Consider the following 24,182-nt stretch of genomic DNA (forward strand, 5'->3'; position numbering starts at 1 on the left):
ACACAAAAATTTAAATTACTGTCAAAGATGCCTGTGCCAAATCATAAGCAATGGGTGGATATTTTTTATAAACAGCTGAAATACATTACCAATTAAATTTTGTTAAATATAGAATACAAAATAAATTTCATTTTCAATCTAAGATGTTCTGTGCCAAAAAAATCTGCGGAAATCCTATATTTCCTTACAAAAATAATTCTATTTTCATATACAAGACAGCTAAAAGTACCTTGGAAGAAAAATAAAAACATGTAATTGTATGAAAAATAACTAGGACAACGTAAATACTTGAAATAAATATAAATTTATTAAAAACACCCACAATTCAGCAATATCAGGAATGATAACAAATCAACAAATAACTTTCAAATAAACTGCATTCAATTCTTCAGTACATTACGATACTTACAGTATTCAACGAAATTCTTAATTCATTATTTTAAGCATTACAAATTTTTCAAAGAGTACAAGGGAAGCGATACAAAAAAGACAGAAAATAGCACATTTAAATCTTTAGTGTCTAATGTTGAAAATACCAATGTGTGTCCATAAACTGCTAGATTAACGTTAGAGTTCTGCACCCCCGTATGTTAGTTGAAGTCAGAAAGTCTTTCAAGTAAAGTTGACTCCACTCAGAAACACTCCGAAGCAACTTCAAGTATGGCTATTCGTGTCACCTGCTATTATCTAAACACTCTTCTCCTGCTTCATACGTTGCTACTCAAGCTGGGTCCTGTACTTTGAAATTAAACAACTAAACTACTGAATGGAAGGTTCTCCCATAACTAGTGAGTACATCAGAGTAATTTCTTGTAAACATAGCTGTTGTAGGCAAAAAACTCTAGAAACCTGCATACGAACAAGAGAGTTTGTTACAGGCTACATTTCGCGATTTCTAATAGATGTGTTGGGAGACAGTACGTGTAACACGAAATTGACTATTTAACATTAAAAAGCTGGACATAGAATAAAGAATGGACTTAGACTAAAGCAATGCAAGCATATGGTTTGTACAACGTGGCAATTTATTTCATATACATTACAATAGTCCGCCTATTTTAAATTTACATAGATTTTTGTAGTATGTAATTATTGTTTTTATTTTAAACAAATGAAGAGATTTTATTTATATAAATGTTATTGTGGAATGAATTTTATTACCATGGACTTAATAAATATAATTAGCTTCAATAAATGTGGATATGGGAGGCATTTGTATATGTTTAAAAGCTGTTAAACATTATATATATGCAACTAAATGTGCATATAATGACTGACGTGGTCTTTAAGTGAGGAGCACATGCATTACTTTATACATTTCAATGCCTTTTCCTTGCCTTTTTCCTTTAATGAACTTGGATTTGTCCTGGCAAGAATTTGTGAGCGTTCCACTTTAACACGGTATGAAAATGCATGTCATTTTAATTTTTTTAACAAAGTTAGATGTGTGTGATATATACAAGTAATTCATAAGGATTTTCAGATGCAAAGGAGAATACCTGAATTAGAGAGGATAGCACATACACAAGTGATGTTTACGCACAGCAATAAGCTGGTGTATCCCTGATTGAGCAATTCCATTGAAACTCGAAGTTCAATTAATACTTTCTAGTAGATCAAGTGTGGAGAAAGTAAAAACTGAACTTTGCATCAATGATGGCCTTAAGGTTATATTTGCTACAAAGTATTTGCTAATATAATAAACTAAACACAATGGTATTAGAATTCTATTGCCAAACTAGTTCTGAGGTATATGAAAAGTAGATTCTCTACATCATTCAAAAGCCTTCTTGCCACCCTTTAGAGATTCTCACATTATATTTACCGTATAGTAGGTCAAGTAGCACCATTTGAAATAAGATCTGTTCAAACCCAAAGAAATAGTACTCTTCCTTACTAAACTAAAATCTAAGCATACATTAGAAAAGTATTAATTTACTGTACACATTTTTATACAGCTAAAGTAGCATTATATAAAATCACCCACAGCAAGCCGAGCCAGCTGCCCTAAAATCAGTGTCACTGATCTATATGTAACCCTGTTATGTGTTCCTTGATAAATGCGTTGAGAACATAAATATTGACCATTGTTTTCCATAGACTCAGTATCAGTTAAACTAAGCTAAGAATCTGTATTCAGTATTGCGAAATGTATCTCTTCCTGTGATTTCTTTGTAAAAACATTACTGTTACAAAACGTATCTGAAATGGCTCAATATACAAAAAAAGTAAAGTAAAAAGAATTTGTTACAATTGTAAAAGCACCAGAAAAATTCTGTAAAAATCTTATCAGTTGTATTTAAAAACTATATTTAAAAACTAAATTGAATGCAGCGTGCATGATCGAGTCTCACCCAATGATGGAGTGCCCTCCATTAACTGAGCTTGACAAAGCCTTGTCTGAACAATTTACAATAGCTTTAAAAGCTTGAGGTTTATAAGTTTTACAGGCCCTCCTGAAAAATGACCATCAGACAGACATATTTACAAAAAGAAATAAAAAAGGAAGTAAAAAATTATAGAAAACAAAACAAAAAATAACCATGAGAAGTGAAAGGTCTGTGCTGGGTTTAGTGGATGTAGCATGAAAGCTCAAGGATTTTTTACAGTCACCAATTGTCTGTGGAAATTGCTGGGATTTTTGGCACATTTAAATGCATTTAAATAGAAAAAGCATATGTCAAGTCTGAAAATATATAGCAACCCAAGTCGGAACCTGAAGGTATGTGCCAAGTTTGTTGTAGGTAGCTTGGAAACGCTATGAGCAGTTATTTGCAGACATTCAAAAAAGTTTTAAATAGGATAACAGAAAGCTAAATGAGAGTATATTGGCTTTGTCAAGTCAATATAAAATTGTCTTCCAGATTGGAGGGCAGAAAGTAATTTCCCTCACTGTGAAAGTGCTTCTAAAACACTAATTAAGGAAAGTTGCATCCCAAATTGCCTGCTATACAGTATGCACTGTGTACTCTAGCATCTAGTATATGAATTTTAGAAGTGTAGTATCATTTCAAATGGCTTTTTACTAACCAGAAATAGAACCGTTTCCCGAATGCTAATGATGTCAAACACATTACACGAGGGGCGTTAATAAAAATCAATTTGTACATTGTACTTGTGATGTAATTCTTACTTGTTTTGTCTATCATGACCTTAGTCAGTATCAGACTAAAGCTCAAAAGTCCCTGCAGGTGAGTTTTTATCGCACAGCGAATATCTCACAGTCCCGCGTCTCTTCCGCTACATGATAAAAAAACTGCAACCGTTGAGTGAAGTAAAATAAAAACAAGGTTCTGCAAAAGGTTCTTCGATGCCATATAATAACTCTAATAACTCCATAAAGAACATTTAACATTCAAATAACCTTTCTGTTTCACAAAAGGTTCTTTTTAATGGAAAAGGTTCTTTAGATTATGAAAGATAAGAATGAGATTCTTTAAAGAACCTTTGACTAAATGATCCTTTCGGAACCAAAAATGCTTCTATGACATTGCTGTGAAGAACCTATTAAGCACTTTTATTTGTACGAGTGCTGCTTTCAACTTGAGTGCATCATCTGGGTACATAAAGTGCACTTATTTATTTTTGAAATTGTGATAAAACACACTACTCACACTATTTATACTCTAAAATTGCGTAGAATAGTGCATAAGTAGGCGATTTGGGATACACCTTTTGTTGATTTGGCTATTAAGTTTTTTTAATTGCTCATTTTAAACAAAGTCTTCAATCACTGACTTTTAGTTAAAATATACAATGAGTTCCTGTCTTTGAAAAGGCATTTTTAAACACTCCCTAGCACCATGAAAAAAAAGATTAGCCCCAAAAACCTATCTTTGTTTCCAGTAAATTGTCCAGATTTGATGGACTATAAGCACCATGGAAGAAGAACAGTGTGTAATCAAATGAGAGTAATCAAATAATAAATAAATACTTCTGATTGGTCAACAATAAAGCCTGACCTTCTAAGAGCTGGACAACCCTAATTTGTCAATGTTATCAATGATCTCCATCTGCTCTGCCTTTCCATATAGTGTGATATTAAATCTTATGTCACATTCCTTGCACAAACTGAAAAAGCACTCTGGGTCAACTAGCCAATAGCACTGAGGTCTGCGACACTATTTATTAGCACCATTTAACTTGTTTGATGCCATCTGTTCTCTTAAGTTAGGTTTTAAAACCTAAAGAGGTTTTACTGAAAATGATTGTAAGGTCCAGTAACCTTGGTAAAGGCATAGGGAGATGTATTCACATATGAGTTGGTTGTGCAGGACATTGACCTTTCGTAAAGCTTGAGAACAAATTTCTTATATGGAGGCTCCGAAGGTTCAGAAGGTTCTGTATGTTCTCGTTTCGCCTTCTTTCCACTGCTCTTGATGGATGTGTTTTCAGCACCATGTTTCTCAGCATCTTCCTCCTTCTCCCGGGCCTTCTCTGCCATCTTTGCTTCCCACATAGCCAGTCCGTGTTTCGCTTCATTCAAATTCTTATGCTGGTAGAAGACCAGAGAGATGCGGGTGGGATGGTTGCGATCAGGTTTCCTGACGGGTGTAGTTGCATGGAGCTCACGCTTCGCACACTCAATAATGATGGAACCATGACTAGGCGCCAATGCCACCCCCCCGATTTCAGGGTCAAGGAAATTATGCTCACTGTCGGACCACACATCCTCCTCTTTTTGTTCCAGAGTCTGGGACTGTGGTTCTTGTTTGATTTGAGGGTTAAGGATATTTTCATTCGAAATCTTCATGTCTGGAGGTTGGTTTGGGTTGACGCATTCGTTGCCGAAAGGAGGAAACACTTGGGAGGAACCATTTGCTCCATGCATGTTTAACTTATTATTTTGCATCCTTAACGTGTCTAGGTTTGAAGGAAACATTTGATGATTCTGTGACATGTTGGGTTTCGGATAGGCTTCAAACTGGTTGCTTTTGCTGGCAGCGGCATAGTCCAAATGTGGATGGGTTGAGGGAGGCCTTGGGAAGGCCTCAGGTGGCAAATTGGGGCTATAACCCTGATAATGTCCCATAGAGTGCATGCCAGGTCTCACATTACAGGTGCCATAACCATTGACTGGCATTCTAGGCTGTCCGTAGTGAGGTGGGTAGTTGACCCCATAATCTTGATGTGCATTGTACTGCTGATCCAAGTAAGGTAAATTCATTTGAGCCTGATACATATTCATACTATGTTTTATATTTGGAGAGTAATAAGGGTGGTAGTTGTCCATGGGCATTCCCCCATTATGTTGGTAACCAGGGTAGATGGGGTTGGGTGTAAGTGACCTTGAATATGGGGTGGATGCATTCATGTAAGAGTTGGGCACATTCACTGGTGGAAGATAAGGACTGGTAGGGGAAAGTGTTTGAGGATGCAGGTTTACTAGTTTGGAAGTGTTTGGTAAGTTTACTTGTGCATTTGAGAATCTAGGGTATGGTGGACCAGTGTAAGACGATCCAGGATTTGGGTGCGGAATCTGCTGGTGCTGCTGCTGATGGGTCATGTGTGCACTTTGGGGATGGCCAGGATCCGTTTTCATGTTGCTTGGACCTAGATGAACAGTTATGTTACTGATAAACGGGTATAAACATTCCAAAACTTGATTAAAAATATAATTTATTTTTCATGAACGTTTTATAATTGATTCACATATAAAACTTGCTCCATCTAGTTTATAGCTCTTTCATACCTGAAGGTTGGTTCTGGCCCAGGTTCTCAGTAACACTTTGTTTCTGCCTAGTTTGCTGGGTGTTGTCCATTTTGGAGTTTGGTGTGTTGGGGTTGGTCGACTTGTTAGCTCTCCTGGCTTCCAGCTTCTTCTGCCGGCAAGACTTGGCAGGCTCCGACAGCATACGCACCTGTCTGCGAAAGGCACTGAGTACTTGAATAGCTCCAGTTTTGGTCTTTTCAAGCTGAGCTTCAGCACTCCCAAACTCATCAGTGGATGAGGCCTTGTATAAGGGAAGTACGTGCAGCTGCTCATCCTCTGGAATTTTTCCGATCTCACGATTATCCTCTCGTGTAAGCGTGCAGACCTATGACAAGAGTGGAGAGAGGGTGACTTGTCAGCTTTATTTTTTGGTAATGTATCAACTTCTTGGTTCTAGCTACCATTTTTTCCCCATCTCAGAATATTTAACCAAATATCTTTTGCATTTGTTCACAATCATTAGGTCACTCGCAGGTATGGCTTTGCTTAATGAGTAATCTTGCTAGGGCACGTACCACAGTACTGCCCCCCTGCATGTTGTGTAAGTCTCTGTGGGCATGGGCACAGAAATCTAGACAGGCTGTCACTCCAGAAAATGGGCGTCCTTCTTTTTGCCCCAGACGGCAATCAGGACCTCTATGTTCATGCTCCACCTGTCAAAATTACATTTTATGTAACAAAAAAAGTAACAACTTGCTTAGGTAAAATATTTAAACATCACGCTTGGGTATTTTGTAATGTATACCTGATTGGTGTAAGCATCAGGAGCCATTTTTTTATACACTGGGGCCACGAAAGTTGCAAGACCCTGGAGATTTTGCTCCAGTTTCTCTTCCTGTAAGGGAATCATACTCATGTCAGCTCTTTTCTTTATTGTGTGTTTCTTACCTTTTTACTGTGTGTTTCTGTGTGAGCATCTCACTTCTTTGGGATCATCCCCAAGCAGTTTGAACTTTCGAGGGACTTTACTCCTAGCAAATTTGCAACCATTATAGTACATGCTCCAAGAGCAACCAAATGAGAAAGAGGCTCCACAGGCATCAGTTTCAAAACCCTGACATGCACATGTTCTCCTGTGGACAATGACAGAACAGTAAGTTAGATGATGATGTGTGAATAATATTCGAAACATATCCAGGATATAATTTTTTGGTCAAACCATTAAATATGTATCATCGGTTTTATTCTGTACGGTCCAGGGGTGTCATTTGAGTATGGCAGGGGCTGGCAGCTGCCATACCTTGGCTTGTCTGGTTAGGTCAATTCAAAGTAATATTTTAATGGAGTATTTATTTTAGTATTTAAACACAAAAAAATTAGTTTGGCCACCCCCCCAAATATTTTTAAAACCAACACTTCTTTATCAGCAACTTCATTGGTGTAGTGAGAAAGACGCGTGACAATTGATTTTAAATCCCCCTCACTCTTTGAAATTTTCACATCACATGTCTGATCGTACTGCTACCATTTGTTTTTAAACTATGACATTTTCATCAATGGATTATAGTGTGTTGTGCTTTATGATATGTGAGGATGGCTGCTGCAGTAGTAACATGTATGATAGGGGATGAAATTAATAAAAATTTGCGAGACAGTCATGTCGAGGTACAGAAGTAAGATGGGATGATGTCATGAGAGTCTGCTATACATTGCCTTTAGGTTAATTGACACCACTGGACTGTCCATAGTAAGTAACATGTATAAATACCAAGACTCAAGTTAAACAGTAACAATATGAGTAAAATATGGATTGATCATAATGAGTTTTGGTCAGTTATTGCGTCTGTGCAATGTCAAGCATTTGTACTTACTCCTCATTGAGAGCACATCTGCGGTTGGTTAAAGCACCATGTTTTGTTAAAGTATCACTGAGTTCTGAGTAAAGAGAGTCGGCCAGGTTGGTTGATAACCCTTCCCAAATCATGATAACCACCACTATACAGGATGTCTCACAAGAGTGACCAGCCCGCTCTCGCACCAATACCAAGATTTTTTCATCCACACTTGCCCTCCGAATCACCTTCATAAAACATAAAGAGGCATACAAGCAAACATTTAGAATACATACAGGAAGCATTAATCTGAGATTTATGCCATTTTGTTTTCCATAGAGGGCACTGCAGAATAGAAAAATGAGCATGCTTTGATATTTTTTCGCAGATTTGCTGAGCATAGACTCAAGGTAGGGTTGATGTTTTACAATTTCATGTGACAATATGCAAACAAAGACAGTATCTTGTCCTTCGGATGAGATGTTAAACCGAGGTCCTGACTCTCTGTGGTCCTTTAAAATCCCAGGATATCCTTTGAATAAGAGTAGGGGTGTAACACCGACATCCTTGTCAAATTCGCCTATTCGCCTCTATACATCATTATGGGCTCCTAATCATCCCCACATGTACTAATTGGCTTTGTTACTCTGTCTCCTCTCCACCAATAAGCTGGTGTGTGGTGGGCGTTCTGGCGAAATATGGCTACCGTCGCATCATCAAGGTGGTTGCTGCACATTGGTGGTGGTTGAGGAGATTCGCCCTTTCCATGTAAAGCGCTTTAAGAAACCCAGAAAAGTGCTATAAAAATAAAAAAAATGAATATTGTATTCCTTCCTATATTAACGCGTAATCACGGCAATAAGCCTTACTACTGTATTTGTTATGGGAAGCCCAGTTCTTTTCTATGATGTAACGTGTCAAGCCTATCATCCCACCCGGCTGGGATGAAAATACACTCAACACATTTAAATATTGAAATCAGAGATCATAACTTTTGTCAGTCAACACATTATCGTCATGATCTGAAACGTTTCTTACATATAAGTTTTGCAACTAAAGTACCCAAATACAGGCACAGTGATGTGCAAACTATGATATTTTAAGTCTTAAAGATATAAAGGGAACAAAATAATCTTCATCAGCGTTTTACAGAAACTGGATGATCCATGCATAGGCCTAATCCAATCCAATTCAATTTATTTGTTATTAAAGGAGCTGCCAGATTACTTCATATATTGAAATCCTCCGTTTACGTGTGCTCGTAGCATTAGCACAGCATCAGTTGTCCACAATGTTCTGTAGCCTCAAGGTGAACGCTTGCTCACTATCTTCACTTCATCGGTTCTCAGTCGGACGGGTCAGAAAGAAACAACTTTTGCTTTGCAACCTGCTTGTGCTCATTAGTTCTCCATTCACCCCACTCAAGTTCAGTACGGTTGGAGTACCTGAATAATTAGATGGTTTATTTCGAGTCAGAAGGACTTTCAGACACACAAGAATGTTAGTAATACTTAATTTGTGATCGAGTGCATAGTGGAGACGCGAACTGTTTAGAACGATTCGGTCCGAATTGGTGAACCGGATCGACCGGTTCACTGACAAGATCCGGTTAAAGAATGATTTGTTCATGAACCAGCCATCACTTTTTACTATGGATGAAAAACAGGTGGCTCATAAGCTGTTCTGTCAAAGAAATTCTGATAAAACATTTACTGTCAGTGTCATACCCCGGATAGCAAAAATATTTTACCCATTTGGCGATGGGGCAGCCCTGCGAGCTTTTCCCTTCTTTGCCTGTCTACACAACCTTCTCAATCCTAATGGCACTTCCAGTCAGTCCAGCCCTGTCAAGGAAAATTGTGTAAAATCAGCTTTTTTACCTATATTGAGGTAATGGATAATACATAGAAAACTAATTGAAACTTAAGAAGGACTATATAAATACCTTTTCTCCATAATTTCACGAATGCCTGCAACAGTTGATGCTGCTCCTAAGTGTGTATAATAAGGACCTTCATCCCTTTCACAAATTTGATCTGTGGAATAAAATATCAGAAAAGGGTTGTCGAAACCTGGAGAACCTTTAATTACTGTCCACATCATATAAAAAGACTATAACGTAAAATAATAGTAAAGTATTAAACATTTAGTATCTAATATTACATTTTTACACACAAGACTGAATAGAGGTATGTAAAACATCTTACCAACACAATGACATGAAGGAATATCATACTGTGTCTTCAAAGGTGTATCGAGGAGGTTTTTTACTGGTGTACCAAGCAACTTCATGGGTGACTCCAGAAAGTATTGTAAACCATTTTGATTCTTTTTAGGTGGGGTAAAGTTATTTGGTTTGCACTGCTCCTTGATGTTCCCCTCAGTAATGGTTGAGAGCACCGTCACCCCTCCAGCCATTTCCACTTTCACTTTATTGGGTGACTTGATGACCAAAGATTTTCTTTCAAACACAGATGAGAGCTGATACTGTTTTAATTGCTGTTCCATTGTATCTAGAATGCTCCTCTGCTGGCTTTGTGCACATTCTGAAGAATTACCCTCCTGCTTTACTATAATTGAATTTTCACTTTTCAAGGCCAGCATATCTGGCCTGATGTGATCAGAGCTTTGCCTCCCCTGCTTCTGCAAAAGGTGCATTCGTAGTGCTGCATGCTTCTGCATATCTGCTTGAACACCTTGGCTCGACAGAGACCCTTTCTGGATTTGGGCACAGGGCTCTTGAACTTCAGCTTTGATTTTTGTTTGAGAAGGTGTCTGTGGAGCATTCAAAACTTCTGACACTTGAGAGTGTGGATGGCGAGACTGGAAATATTCCAGATCATTGTATGTCCTGTGTTGGAGAGGTTGCTGGTAGTTTTGATGTTGTTTACTGGTGCTCTGTGAGCACTGAGGGTTCTGGAGGTTTTGTTGGATCTGTGTTGCATCACCTAGCATAGCTTGAACTCCGTTAGATGGAAGATGCACATTTGACCTAGAAGGGTCTGAAAACGTAAAGTTGTTATTAGCTAGGGGTAACATCTGTGATTCTGAGTCAGGGCATCCTTCCATTTTAGGTCTTTTCAAGATGGGTTCATCTGTCTGACTCTGTGAAACACCTTGTGATTGTGGATCTACTTGTAAACCTTGTCCATCCTGAGGCAGCTGATAGGGAAATGTGTTGGTGGGCTGCTGTTGAGGCTTAAAAGGTGGTGAACCAGAAGACTGGTCCAAGTCATTCTTGCATAATTGCTGAGGTTTGTTAAATTGTGTGTTAAAGTGGCCATGCACATTAGAATTTCTTTGTTGACATTCAAGGACAGAACTGTGGGGCAATTGTGTAGGCAGTTGGGATTTTTTGTAACAATCTTGAATCAGACTTTCATTTGTGCCAAAAGTGGGCTTGCTGAAATTTTGTGATGGGAAGTTAATTGAGGGCACCGGATTGATTACTTGGCTTTGGCTCTGTTGGTTTTGCTGCATTTGGACCCCTTGTGAAGGGCAAAAATCCCATGTATGAGAGTGTTCATTAGATGGCCGTGGTCCTGGAGCTGAGTTTAAATCAATCCAGTCCATCTGGGTGGATTGATTTGTACTCTGTAATATTGTCTTAACCTGACCTGTTGGAGGCTTATCATGTTGCTCATTGCTTTGACTCTGAGGAACTGCTGTGCAGGCCTGGGATAGTAACCCTCTGTCTTCTGTTTGAGGCTCACAAGTCTGTTGCTTTAGCAAAGACAAGTCTCTTTTTTCCTGGAAGTTTCCATCAGTCAGTGGCATTTTAAACTGTAGGTTCTGCTGACCAGTTTGAGTGCATTGTGCCTGGGGGCTGTTCAATGAAGTAAATGTACCATCCCTTTCAGTTGCTAAGGGTGATCCTGACATTAGTCTGGGCAAAGATTCCTGGCTCAAATCCTGTTTGAACTTTGTTAAAAACTCTATGTCATTTTGAAGGCCTTCTTCGCCGTTCTGGATGGGTGAACAACCATTGATGCCCGTCTGTGATTTTAGATTGGACTCCACACCTGCCTGACACACAGAATGTTTTCCTATCTCTGGGAGATCAGACACAGGATAGGTAGCCGTCCTTTGGCTTTGGTCAGCTGTAAAACTGACATGGTATCCATTCTGAGTACAGTCCTGGTTGTAGTGCACCTCTGGGAGTACCTTGGCAAGCGGCTTGGAGGCAGACGTTTGGGGTGAGTTAGGAATACCTGAGGTAAATGAAGGTAAAGGAGTTGCCTGTTCATTCGGGTTGCTGGTGACCTGATGTACTTGAGATGAGTTGGTTTGATGTGCAATGGACACATGCTCTGGGTAATACTGAGACAACGTTTTCTCTAAGAGGTCACCAGTTGTACCCTTTACTGAATGCTGGGTTTTTTGTAGCACCATTAGACATCGGAACCTGTTTGTTCCTAGACAGTGAGAAGATATCCCCATTGGGAAAGTTACAGTTTCTCTTGCTGTGATTTAACTCACAATGCCCTGGCTTGTGCATGGGGAATCCCAGGTCTTCATCTCCATTTATCTCCAGATCAGTGCCAAGTTGTTTTGGTTGCTGACCAAGAGCATGCTTTGTATCTCCATTCATCTCATACATGCTTTGATCAAACATCCCTTGCATGTTAGCAGGTCTGCTGCCAATCTCCCATTGCCTTTTCATTGTGAAGACCTCTGTGCTCGGTTTAAAATGGCTCCAGTTGGTGTCCCCATTGAACTGCTGGGATAAGATATCAGGTGACTGATCTCCATTCTGCCTTTTGGCGATCTGAGTGTCTGTCTGCGGAGTGGTACTGATTTGTGTGCGTGTCAGACTTTTTTCCGTCTCATGGCTGGTCTTGTCTGTTTCCATCTGTTCTGTTCTGGGTCCATTCACTAGGCTGCCCTCTCTGCGTCCTACAACATATCAATAGATCAACCAGATGAGTCATGCAGTCAAATTTTATTTCATTAAAAATATAATCTATTGTAATCTCAATTGACCATGATTTTTTTAACTGTTTGAATACAGATCAAAAATAATTTTACAGCATTTTCTTGGGATAGCCCAACCTTTATGGGTTTCAGTGTGAGGTTGCAGTATATCATCTTAGAAACCAGAGTGCCACTAAACCTTACACAACATCCTCTTCTCTTTGTGGTCTTCTATTTGAACTTTTATGGTCATTGCCATGGAGTTGTCACTATGGATTAACATTAAGTCTAGCCCTAACATTCAGACTATATCATAAGCTTAATAACAGAGTAAAGGCAGCATGTTGAGCTTTCGGGTTCGTCTGTCATTTATGTTCCTTTAAACATAAATAAATATTAGTATAAATAAATAAGTAAACGTAGTATTGTTATATATTCGACCATGTGTGGTTAAAACAGAAATGTCAAAATGTCTTAAAAGCAAAATTTAGAATTTGTGTGCAAATCTAAACATCAGCACAAAAATGGCCTTGCATGCTGGACATTTAATTCATAACAGATTCTGCAAAATGCAGGGAATGTTTGGGCATGGGTCCTAAATAGCATGATTAAAGGGAAGTTAAAAGCTGCTGTGGAATGGAGCAGCTTCTCTTTTTTTGGACCTTTGAGTGGTGAGTGATGATTTGGCCTATTTCCACACAATCAACCGGAAATCAAAAATTTCCACAAGTCCTAAGGCTTTCCATCTTATTTAAGTTCTCAATCACCCCTGCTTGACTTCAGCCATGCTGACTTCTGACTAATTCTGACACTCAACCAGAAGACTGGAGCTCACTAGGGAGACTCAGTAAACATAAATGGTTGTTGCAAGATGATAATTCAAATGTTAAAAACTGCATGCAAGGTACTCAATAAGTAATTGGACATTATATTTCTCTGTTACAAATACACCACTGATTTGACAGTTTTTTTAAGCCGCAATGGAGTAAGCTATGGCGGGTTTGAGTATTGTTTCGGACATTGGGGGGCCTTAGAGTAAACAGATTGAGAACCAATGTCTAAAGCCATAATGTGACTTTTTTTCTGATATTTATTTGAATGAACATAATTATATATTTAAAATAAAAATATTATACAATTTAAGTCTAGTTTATGAAACAATCCATCAATCTGACCATTATGACAATTTGGAAAGTGATATATAAATATAAATTTATGAAAAAAAAAATATTCTGTTTGATTACATTTCAAAGTTAAATTTACTTCTATTTGTGGTAAGTTAGATTCCTGTATGATCCTGTATTCAACAAATACATAAATCTTGTCCTTTTAAATGAATCCATTCCAGGGTCGCTTCAGAGTTTTGCTGCAGCTGGGAAATGCCAAGAAGCTTGACACAGTTGGATAAACCCACACTGAAAACAACACACAAAATCTCTCAGAGCAGGAATAACAAAGCAAGAGATAGCTCCTGAATGCTGTCAATAAAAATCACATATTTCTCATAGTAACGACATAGAAATTTTTGTAATCAAAATGATTTTTGTATTTGATGTTAATTCTTTTTAATTCTTTAATTTAATCAAATATTTGTGCAATTACAATGATCAAAATGTTCTATTCTGCCCTGGTCCTTTTATGTTCAGTACATTGTATTGACAGCAGTCCCTAGTAAGTCTTGAATAGCATTAACACACCAAAATAAACAATTTAGAAAAAATCCTTAACATCATGATCCCAGTCTTGTTTCTTGACAACTAGGAGTGGCATAATTTCGGTTAGCGGTCTGTCCTGTTTTTTGACATTCCTTGTTCAGTTGTCATACTCTGTACTACCAAAGAAGATCTCTTACTTAAGATCTAAGACCTTTACTTTTTATAAATGTATGAAACTAACCAGTGTGTTGGTTGCACTGCCAAAGCAAAATCCATGGGGTAGAAAACACATAACTACTGCAGCTGGCATATGTTAGAATTTATTGTTAACGGTTAACAGTTCTATAGCCTCAAGGTTGTCAATACACAACAAGCCAGTGCGGAGGGACATTTTAGTGCATTTAAGTTTATTTCATGCTTCACACCGTTTACAATTATACATTTTCATAGACCAGAGCCTTATATATAATTCTGGTTTTTCTTCTTTGCCACAATTATGTAATGTGTTTTATTTAGTATTTTTGGCCTTTTATCAGCAAATATTGATATATGATTAATATAGATATGAATTTAAAAAATTGAAGCAGGGAGTAAATTTCAAAACATTTAACTTGAAATAAAAAAGTAAAGCAGAGACCAAGAGTAAGAGACATTTGAGGTCAAAATTTTAAAACATTTAACTTGAAATAAATATATTATATCTTTATGAGATCATGTTTGGGCACCCCAAATCTATTTATGACACTTTAGTCTACTCTGATACTCTATACAGATACTGCGTTGCACTTGAAACTTCATCCTGTGGTTCCTCCCACTGTAATCTGATCACCTAGCTCATGTGCAAGTATGCTTTAAATGTCACGCAAACGCATGGTTGTAAAAGTGTCTTTCTATTGCTCTTTCCCCCTTAACATTTACCATGCCTTATTTTGTAAACCTATGCATAAAGAAAATAATGCAATGATGTCAGTTATCATGACAGTATATGGTGCGATTTAATTACTGGAATTTACCAACCTTTACTTTTAAATGTATTTAATTTGCAACAAAGATACAAAGGAAACTAGAAGCATCATAATAAAGATCAGTCTTTTTCCATTTCAATTGTCAAGCTGCCAATGGAATTAATATGTAAGACTCCACTCCCACATAAGTCATATAGCTAATTAAATCTATGATTCAGGAAACACAATAATTTAACTCTAAGATGTGCACACCATAGTATCAGCTTTAACGGTGAACCCAAAATTCATCAAGAATTCATTAACAAGCCATCACATAGAAGCATTAGAAGGGAAACAAAAAGAGAGAATGACTTTTCTGAATTGAACAAGAATCTCCCTTTATACGAAAGATCATGGTGACATTAGTATTGATAATTTGTAGATTGTAACAGACATACAATAAATCTAATTTGATATTTTTTTCCTATGTACTCTTTGTTTATTGCCATTGAAATTTTAAATCCTTTTTGCTGGATGAGAGATAGATTACTTTGAAAGCTAGGCATATATACACTTCTGTTTGTAATTTTACCCTCAGCGAGGTCCCAGCTGAAGAGACAGGTCTGTGTTGGACCTGCCATTGTCCTTTGTTGGTAATAGAAGACAGATGTGCCTCCGCTTTAACAATGCAATAAGTCTTTGTGCTCGGGCAAAACAGTCTTGGTATGATCTGCGTTAATACAACCAATGATTATTTGGTTCTGTGTCTTCCCTTACAACATTAACCTTTCAGAAATAGAGAATCAGAAAAAAAGAGTAGTTTAGCAGTGTCACTTTTTGGCCCCCCTCAACTGTAATGCTTTAAGTAAAAAGACATCTACAAAGAACATAAATGTGAATGATTATATATGCATTGCCTGAAACAAATTTTGTTCCTTTAAATTTTTTTGGAAGTAAGCAAAATTGATTTTTTTTGTTGTTAGCAGTTGGGTATCTGTATTTGTTTTCTTACGTTGGCTGACTGCTTCTCTGAGGTGATGTTTAAGTAGAGGGAATGATTATTAACTCAACATAGGTTCAGTAGGTTGAATGACTGTGTAACTCTGGTTTTAGCAGACTGAACCTGCTGACCCTTCGCTCAGATTCAAACATTGACAGCAAACACAGTAAACACACCCTTAAAATACCAGCAACCTGAGCCTTCCTTCCCAAAACACAATTTCAAATCATACTTCCAACATATACTCCTCTTAACCTCGTCTTCTCTTCTTTGACTGCCATCCCCCATTCTTTTGTGTCTGCACCAGTCAATATATCTGACTAATTTGATGAACTGTGCCCGGTGCAAAGCAAATGTCTTTCAGAGAGCTTGGTAGCCATGGTGATCATTATATTGTTGCTACTAGGCCATCTGCTCTAAACATTAACCGAGCATGACTGACTGACATAGATAGAGAGAGATGGAGGAACGCAAACACGTGCTGGGCACATTGATTTTTCTAGGATCTACAACCTTTTATAAGTGTTGTGTTTACATATAAATACAGTGACATATAAGCTAAAAAGCCCTAGCCGTTGATTACTTTCGATTTGACTCCTCTTTCACAGTGACTGGAACTTTCAACTGTGATGATGATGTTCTGAGATGTTCCAGCAATGTTCTTGATTCTTAGGCTACCCAGGATTATTAGTTAAGCCTCATTTTTAGCTCTCAAGATGGTTAAACACTGTAGGGCCTAACACAGAATATTATGTAAGGTTGCTTGAATGGTTTCCTGCTGTCGGGTTTTCAGATGGTCAGCATCCATACAGAGTCAGAAGTGAAAGTTCAGTAGCTGATAACTGTTGAATGGAGCAATTGCACATGTTCATTTGGGACTTGTATCCAAAACAAGAACAAACTATTTCTTTAGTTTCATTAGAAGGTTTCTACCAGTGGATTCACAAATTTAAGTCACGCTTTGTCATTGCCTGTATTGAGTGATGTTTTTTTTACCGATTTAACTGAATGAGTTTATATTAACAACATCATGTATTGCATATAACATGTTCATTGCACTGCTGTTTCTGCTTCCTTATTCTTGTTCCTTTAAGTGGAAAAAGTTTTTTTTTTCAAACATGTCTTTTCGTAATATTAACTGAATCAAAACATTTACACTATTAAGCAGGAATGACACTAAACTTGTAAGTAGAGGTCAGCAAAGACATTAAATTGAAGCCAAACCTTGTACTTTCCTAGATCCTCCATAATGGGTATAAGGTTGCTGTAGTTTACTTTGGTATTTTTCAGGATAATGGGCAATTGTATTTAATATGCTTACTATAAATACATCACTGCCAGAAGTAAAAAATATCTCTGCATTTCATTACTCGTGACACTTTAAATAGACCAGCTGGACCTTATATAGACTTTCTCAAGCATTCCAATTCATTCCGTTTATGCATTTTGCAAATGCTTTTATCCAGACCAACTTACATTGCATTCAAATTATTCATGCATTTCTGAGCTTTCCATTAAAACTAATTTATGCTCCAAAGTGTAATCTACAGGAAGGCCTCAAGATTGTTTCATTCACATAGTTGGTAAAAATATTATTTTAGATCAGTGTTCACGTTATGATTCATGTAGTATAAGAACAGTTTACTGTTATGGTTAAGCCTACACCTTAAACGTATAGGTGATATCCTCTATTTCATTAACATTGAATTGGTCTTATTTAAGTAAACAACCATCTAGTCTTGGGCTAACATGTTTGGCTGGTCAGGGAAAGTCAATCTTGCCAAGGCGGTAGAGTTTTAACTATATCCCCTACCATACCATATAATGTTATTAGGCTAAAATAATGGAATACATTCACCTTAACCAGTTTCAAGCCAAAACCCAACATTAGCAGTAAAAAAAAAAATCCTATTAACTATCAGGATTGTTGTTCCAGGGTCAACAAAGATGTTAACATCACACTAAATCAGGTTAATCGGTATTAAAGGTAACAAATACTGATCCTTGTAAAATAGTTCACTTTAATGATATTTTTTTTCTTTAATGAACAATTTGCAAGTCATTATTGTGCAGTTTTTGACAAAAATATCGTCAGTTTTTGGCATTATTGAGGCACACTGTCTGTCTGGCCCAATTTTTTTTATCGACCCCTGGTCATTAATAATCTTCGAGAGTGGGTTAGAATGTCATGCAAGTTTTTGAACAGTTTACAGTCTTGAATGACTTTGAAAGCCAGCTGTTCTTCTGATAAACCTGACAAACAAGGTGACAGTGTTTTAATGGTTGTGTATGTAAATGATACACTTCATTCTTGCCTTTTAAATTGATCATTAAGTTTGGAAAATATAGGTGAAAGATTACTTAAATTCTTTCAAATATGAGCTCCTTAACACAATACCATGTAGGTTTAAGATGCTGATCAACCAAAGTCTTAGGAACAGAAGAACTTGATAGCTCAGTTCTCAAAGGTAACTTCCCCCACAAAAATATTGTACATTTCTGTAAGCCAGTAAGTTCAGGTGAACTAGTTTGTGAGGTTATTATTAAGGAATGTCTGTCTCTTCTAGTAATCCAAGGAACTCAAGAAACTGAAGAAGGTATTTTAGAAAAGAAGTTTATGAGAAGGATCCTTATACAATGAATTACTCTTTTTGCTGTGGGGGTGTTGGGCTAGCAAGGGACCTGGTTGTGATTAGTGAGTCTGCTGGTATTAGATGTGTATAAACAACCACACACACAAAAGATTTCACAGACCTCTGTAAACCATTCGCTACTCTTCTTGGTGGACCTATATCTGAGTCTGAAGAAACTTCACTGTGTTTCGAAATGACAGATACTTTTGTGATTCATATGTCAATTCGTCAGAGTTTTGAAAGTTTTAAAAATTTTGGCATGTGATTTTTTTGCTTTAATTTGTTTTTTTTATTCACACATTTTTTCCTTCACATGTTCACAGTTCAATGAACTGAATCCATGAAAACCAAATGTATTATATGTTCTTGTTAAATAGTCACTTCTTAAACATTCAACTCATTAATGTATTGTATATTATTTGCATTTTTATTATTTTACAATTTTGTATTTTTTGCTTTTCTTTGTATTTCTTCACTAAACCTTAAAAATGTCAAACTCAGCCACCTTCTCCAACCACATGTTGACCTATTCCATTTTCAATTGTAGGTTCACCTAAAAAATGAATCCATCATCCACCAATCCAACAGTTTACAAACAACTGTGCGTTTCATACAGCTAAAATATTCTCCCTTGACCAAGCCGTCATTGAAACAAAAGTTCTGAAATGCTTCTCAATTTCCGTAATCATTGGCCTGGTTTTCCAGTGACCTCCTTGGCTGACGTAAATACTGTACACCTCCCTGCCTTACCCTGTGACCGCTGTCTTTGAGCCGTGAGTTTATGTTTGTAAACAAACTTGCCATGTGCGCACGCACGTGGAGCGCGCTGTTTGGAAAATTTACCTCAATCTTCATCTGTGACAGCGATAAGTGCTCTAATATCCCGTAATACTCCACACCGTTGTAGCCCACTTCTGACAACCAATGAGACAAAGACAAAGTTTTAACTGGTATCATATTACTGCCCGCAGTCTGACCTATTAGGACAATTTACTCCCAAAGAGCTTAAAGCAATGCTAAATCAAGTGCAATAGAAGCTGTAAACTGTCAGTTATGGCTATGAATTGCTACTTTGCTCACAGAATGTAAATAGTTACATTTGTAAGTTGTGGTAATAGTTTTAAACTCATAAAACCTTGTTTTTCACCCAAGATTTTATCTCAGCGGTTGGAGATAAAAAGTAAACTGTAGTTCATGTAGGTGGAGTTCTTTACCCTGGGAGAGTTTTTATTGTTTTTCTTAATGCTTCTTGTCCTTCTTCTTACTATTTATATTCAAAAGAAACATAGAACAAAATAAACAGTTCTCCTGTGCATTGGTTTGCATGCTGAGTACTTGGCTCTTATTTATTCTAGAGAATTTATTCAAATGTGTGTTCAGTCAAGTAAACATTTCACTTGGAATTCCTTGTATTTTTTACAAAAAAATACCTTTCTTGTCTTATAAAATAGATCTACAGATGTCATGATTCTCAAACAGAAGAACATGATTGTTTACAACTGTTTGCTTCTAAAGGCCAAAATAGTATCCAACCCAAAAAAGTTCCACCAACTGTTAATGTGTGCTAATTGAAAATCTTGTTCATTTTGCATGCGCTCGACCAACTACCTGTAAGGTGTTGACATGGCAATCAAACTTGTTATCATATTAGATTACAGGCAAATAGATGTATTGACTCAAGTGTGTTAATACTTGGATAAAATGAATTATTCCTAAAATATGTGCAGTTGTAACTGAAACTTATATAAAGGGAACTTGGTTTTCTACAGGCTTCCATGTAGTTATATTAGCATTTGCACCACCTCTTTATCATGTTTATTGACAGCACCCATTAGGCCCTGCAGGCATCTAAGGAGAATGTTGGAATACGCAAGCTAAATACACAAAATAAGGGGACAGGACTTTTATCTGTATTATTCCAGAAGCCAATTGTGATGCAAATCCTAATGGGGCTGTTAAAAAGAAGCAACTCATTAGTACAGATATAAAGGGTCACTCATGTAGCCTGTGATAACTGTTAAGTTAATACAGCTTGTGTTATGTGCCAATGCCCCATCCCCCAAACTAAAACAGATAAAGGCTAGATTTCCCCCCAAATCTCAAGTAGATTTAAATATATGACCAATCACTCAAAACAATAGACTGTGCATAATATTAACATTACATAAAAACAATATTGATCTGTAAATTTAATATGTCGTTTAATTAATTTAATACACAAATATACAGTTAAACAAAAAAAATCTTGTTGATATCAGACCAAATTGTGCTCTTCGGTTGCCCTCAGCTAATGGTGCTGCGGGGTTGGGTTTCAGTTTTTTAAAGCTCCTGCCTGACCTTGTGGGCTTCCACCACTACGCTCTGTTTTTCACTACTCAGAACTGCTCTAGTCTTTGTGTCTGCTTGTCATTCACCGTTGAATGGCTTGAAAACAAGCAGCTCCACTATTCCCAGCCAAACAGTCTCATTGACTCAAACTTCACAGCAAATTAAGAATAAAAAGGACAAATCAGGTTAAAGATTTCTTTGTCTCATTCTCATCAAATGAAAGTATTTTTTATAATCATTAAATAAAATGCTTTTTAGTCCCTATACTCCCTTTCTTGTCTCTTCACAATGATGTCAAAAACTGGCCAGTGGACATTAGAAAGATAAGATAATGTTGTTAGCAATGTGGCTGTTTTCCTCTCAGCACAACAGATGCATTGGGAAATAATGTCTGAAGAGGAATTGATCAACATCCTCACAAAAGATCACAGTTTTCTAACACAGGCACATTCCTAAAGTTGTCCAATACAAAACATCTTAGCTTAAGAGTAAATAATGAACACAGAATGAAGTTAAACGCTTCAAAACCTCTTACTCTCTCCACACAAACCAACAAGACAGAAAAAGAGAGAGGGAGAGAGACAGAAAATGTCAGCCATGTTGGTGTAGCTTTATCTAATATCCACACATTATTATGTCAGCTCACGGCTGTTGAAAGAACAGCACAATGCAAAGCATGAGCTTGGAGCTTTTAAAGAGACCCTGGGGGCCAAAGGAAACCAGAACAGAATTACTGTCTCACCTTGTTTTAAGTCCCTCCACTTTGTTGAATTCCACCAAACCGTCTAGATCTCCTCTTAAAAAAAATCCTAAAGGGCAGCCATCTTGCTTCCTTCTGTTCGTCTATGAAACAGACTTCCTCCACATCAATATTCATGGGCCAGTCTGACGTCTGCTCTCATCATCATGGTGAGAAATCCTGAGTCGATGTTGGCGCTTGAAGCGCGTCCAGACACAACCCATAGACACACGCTCTCTTTGCGTGTGCTCAGAAAGTCAGTGCTCAGAGTGAGACAGTCCAGTGTACAGATCAGAGGAACTGAGCTCGCCTTGCCGGCAAGCTGAAGTAATTGCCAAATCTCTTTCCTGCTGAGTCCTCTACACACAAAGAGCTCGAGTCTCTTTTCTTCCCCCTCCTTTTTTGCTCTTTCTTTTTTTTCAGCCGCACACAATAGTGCACATTTTGCTGGCTGCCCCGAAGCACCGGAGTGGATTGGACAGTTCATGGCTCCACCGTCCACCCTCTCTAGCCGTCATTGAAAGAAAGGAAAACCCCTTGTTTAAATGAAGTATGTCAGATGGAAACAGGAAATGAGTCTTTAAACCGAAAGTGTCTCACTCATGCTTTTCTGTCTTGCTTCCTCCTGCTTCTATATTCGGTCCGTCACTTGCTTTTCTTCTAAACTGGATGGTGAAAGGATATTCTTTTATCTCTACTGGTAAAACACAGACTCATCCGTGAAGCCCTGCCCTTATTTACATGTGCTTGGTCTTATTTTTGGTACACAGCGGTTTGTCGGCTACTTTTAGACAACACTTAACCCTCTAAAAACTACCCAGAGATTCTTGTTGATATATCGGTCAAACAGGGAGCTAGGGAATGAGTTTTAAACGCAATCGTGAAACACATTCCTAGATAACAAATTCTCATATTTTACCTCAAACCTTCTCGTAACACCGTGCCCCTGTGTGTAGTCATGTACACGTGAAAGCCAGCACTAACCCATCTCCTCCTACACCCTCCGTTAAGAGCTTTTAAACATCCCTTTTTGTGCTGTCTGGATTTTAACAGGTGGTTCTTGTCTGAAAGAAATCTGCCTTCGGCTTCTCTCTTAAATTCTGAAAGGGAGACCCCACCTCTTTCATGTGGACCACTGCCTAGCTGGAGTGACGTTTGTTGACTCAATAGTTTTGAGGCAGGGAGCAGAAAAGAAGATTTGTTTTTACACAGCATGGAGGAAGGGCAGTGGGGGTAGGCAGGAAAACTTGCGCGAGCTGTAATCACCAGAACTCGCCATTCCACAAAGGGGAGGTCAGCCACTGTGCAGCAGTAGAACAAGCTTTCTTGGGATGATCTATAACCTAATTGTTAACTTATATCGTTGAATAATCCAATAACTGATTGTATGATGCTATTTATATAAGCCTACTAGACAATTAACATATTTATTATTAAATAGCTTATAAAGTACTTTTATAAAGTCAAATTTACATAGAAACTTTAAGAATCTACAATCTGTTCTATGATTGATCAACAAGGGAAATGTTTTATTTTAAGCCTGATGCAATGTTAATAGGACGTTGTTAAGATGTTAGTACTTGTTAATAACTAATAATATTGAGAATCAAACAGTCTCTAAAAATAACAAACTCTGAACACCGATTTAAATATAGTTGCAAATGACAATGCTGTGTTAAGCAAGCCAAAGCAGAAATGTTATGGTTTGTGAAGAGGTGTCAGAAACAACATATCATCCTTTCACGGCACCCCTCGCCTCTTGGAGGGAAAACTCTCACCTTGTGTGTGAAAGAAGGGCTTACCCCACACTGCTGGGGACAATGAATAAACGGACACACTTTAATCATGAGTAACCTCACATGTCTGCTAGATTACAGATGTTAAAGAAACATTAAACTGACATTTTTGAGAATGGTGGACTTGATGTTTTAGCTCTCAGCAAATACTCAACAGACATCCAAGTCAGTTCTAAACATAAGAGATCTTACACGTGATCATTTGACATGGGTATTACAATTTTTTTTTTTATGCTGTCGTTTTTCTTATAATGTATGGGTCTCAAATGGTAAAGATGCTAACATCCATAATTAAATTATTCAAATTTTATTTTTATTTTTAAATATATCGATACGTTTGTATCACTTGGGTCCTTGTGTAAGTCACGAGTAGTTGTAATACAGTTTTCTTCACAAGACATGCAATAAGCAATGAGATAACATTATCAAAATGCCGAGATAAATAGGCTCACATTTTTTTCTCTTTCCCAAAAATTTTGTTTAGCATCAGATGGCATTTATTAACCCACTGGAGTTATTTGCATTACTTTTATAATGGATGGATGTGCTATTTGGACTATTCTGCTTCACAACTTCTTCCTGGTGGAACATTCTTCCTAACTCTGTCCGGTCAACCAAATCGCTCACAATATTCAAAAAACGACTTAAAACCCAACTCAGACAAACAGAAAAAGAAGAAGAAAAAAAC

At 37.4% G+C, this 24,182-nt stretch overlaps 1 protein-coding gene across 1 annotated transcript; it reads right to left on the reverse strand.

Moving 5' to 3' along the window:
* Positions 1-285: 285 nt before the first annotated feature.
* Positions 286-22,077, reverse strand: tet2 (tet methylcytosine dioxygenase 2). The gene is given in 11 exon segments (XM_056763800.1): positions 286-5,553; positions 5,693-6,038; positions 6,229-6,366; positions 6,459-6,548; positions 6,636-6,786; positions 7,525-7,733; positions 9,236-9,329; positions 9,431-9,521; positions 9,693-11,853; positions 11,855-12,381; positions 21,702-22,077. Coding segments are annotated over 10 exon segments (5,121 nt in total). The 5' UTR covers positions 12,338-12,381; positions 21,702-22,077; the 3' UTR covers positions 286-4,195.
* Positions 22,078-24,182: the final 2,105 nt, after the last annotated feature.

This window comes from Triplophysa dalaica, chromosome 2 (assembly GCF_015846415.1).
Source record: "Triplophysa dalaica isolate WHDGS20190420 chromosome 2, ASM1584641v1, whole genome shotgun sequence".
NCBI classification, from domain to species: domain Eukaryota; kingdom Metazoa; phylum Chordata; class Actinopteri; order Cypriniformes; family Nemacheilidae; genus Triplophysa; species Triplophysa dalaica.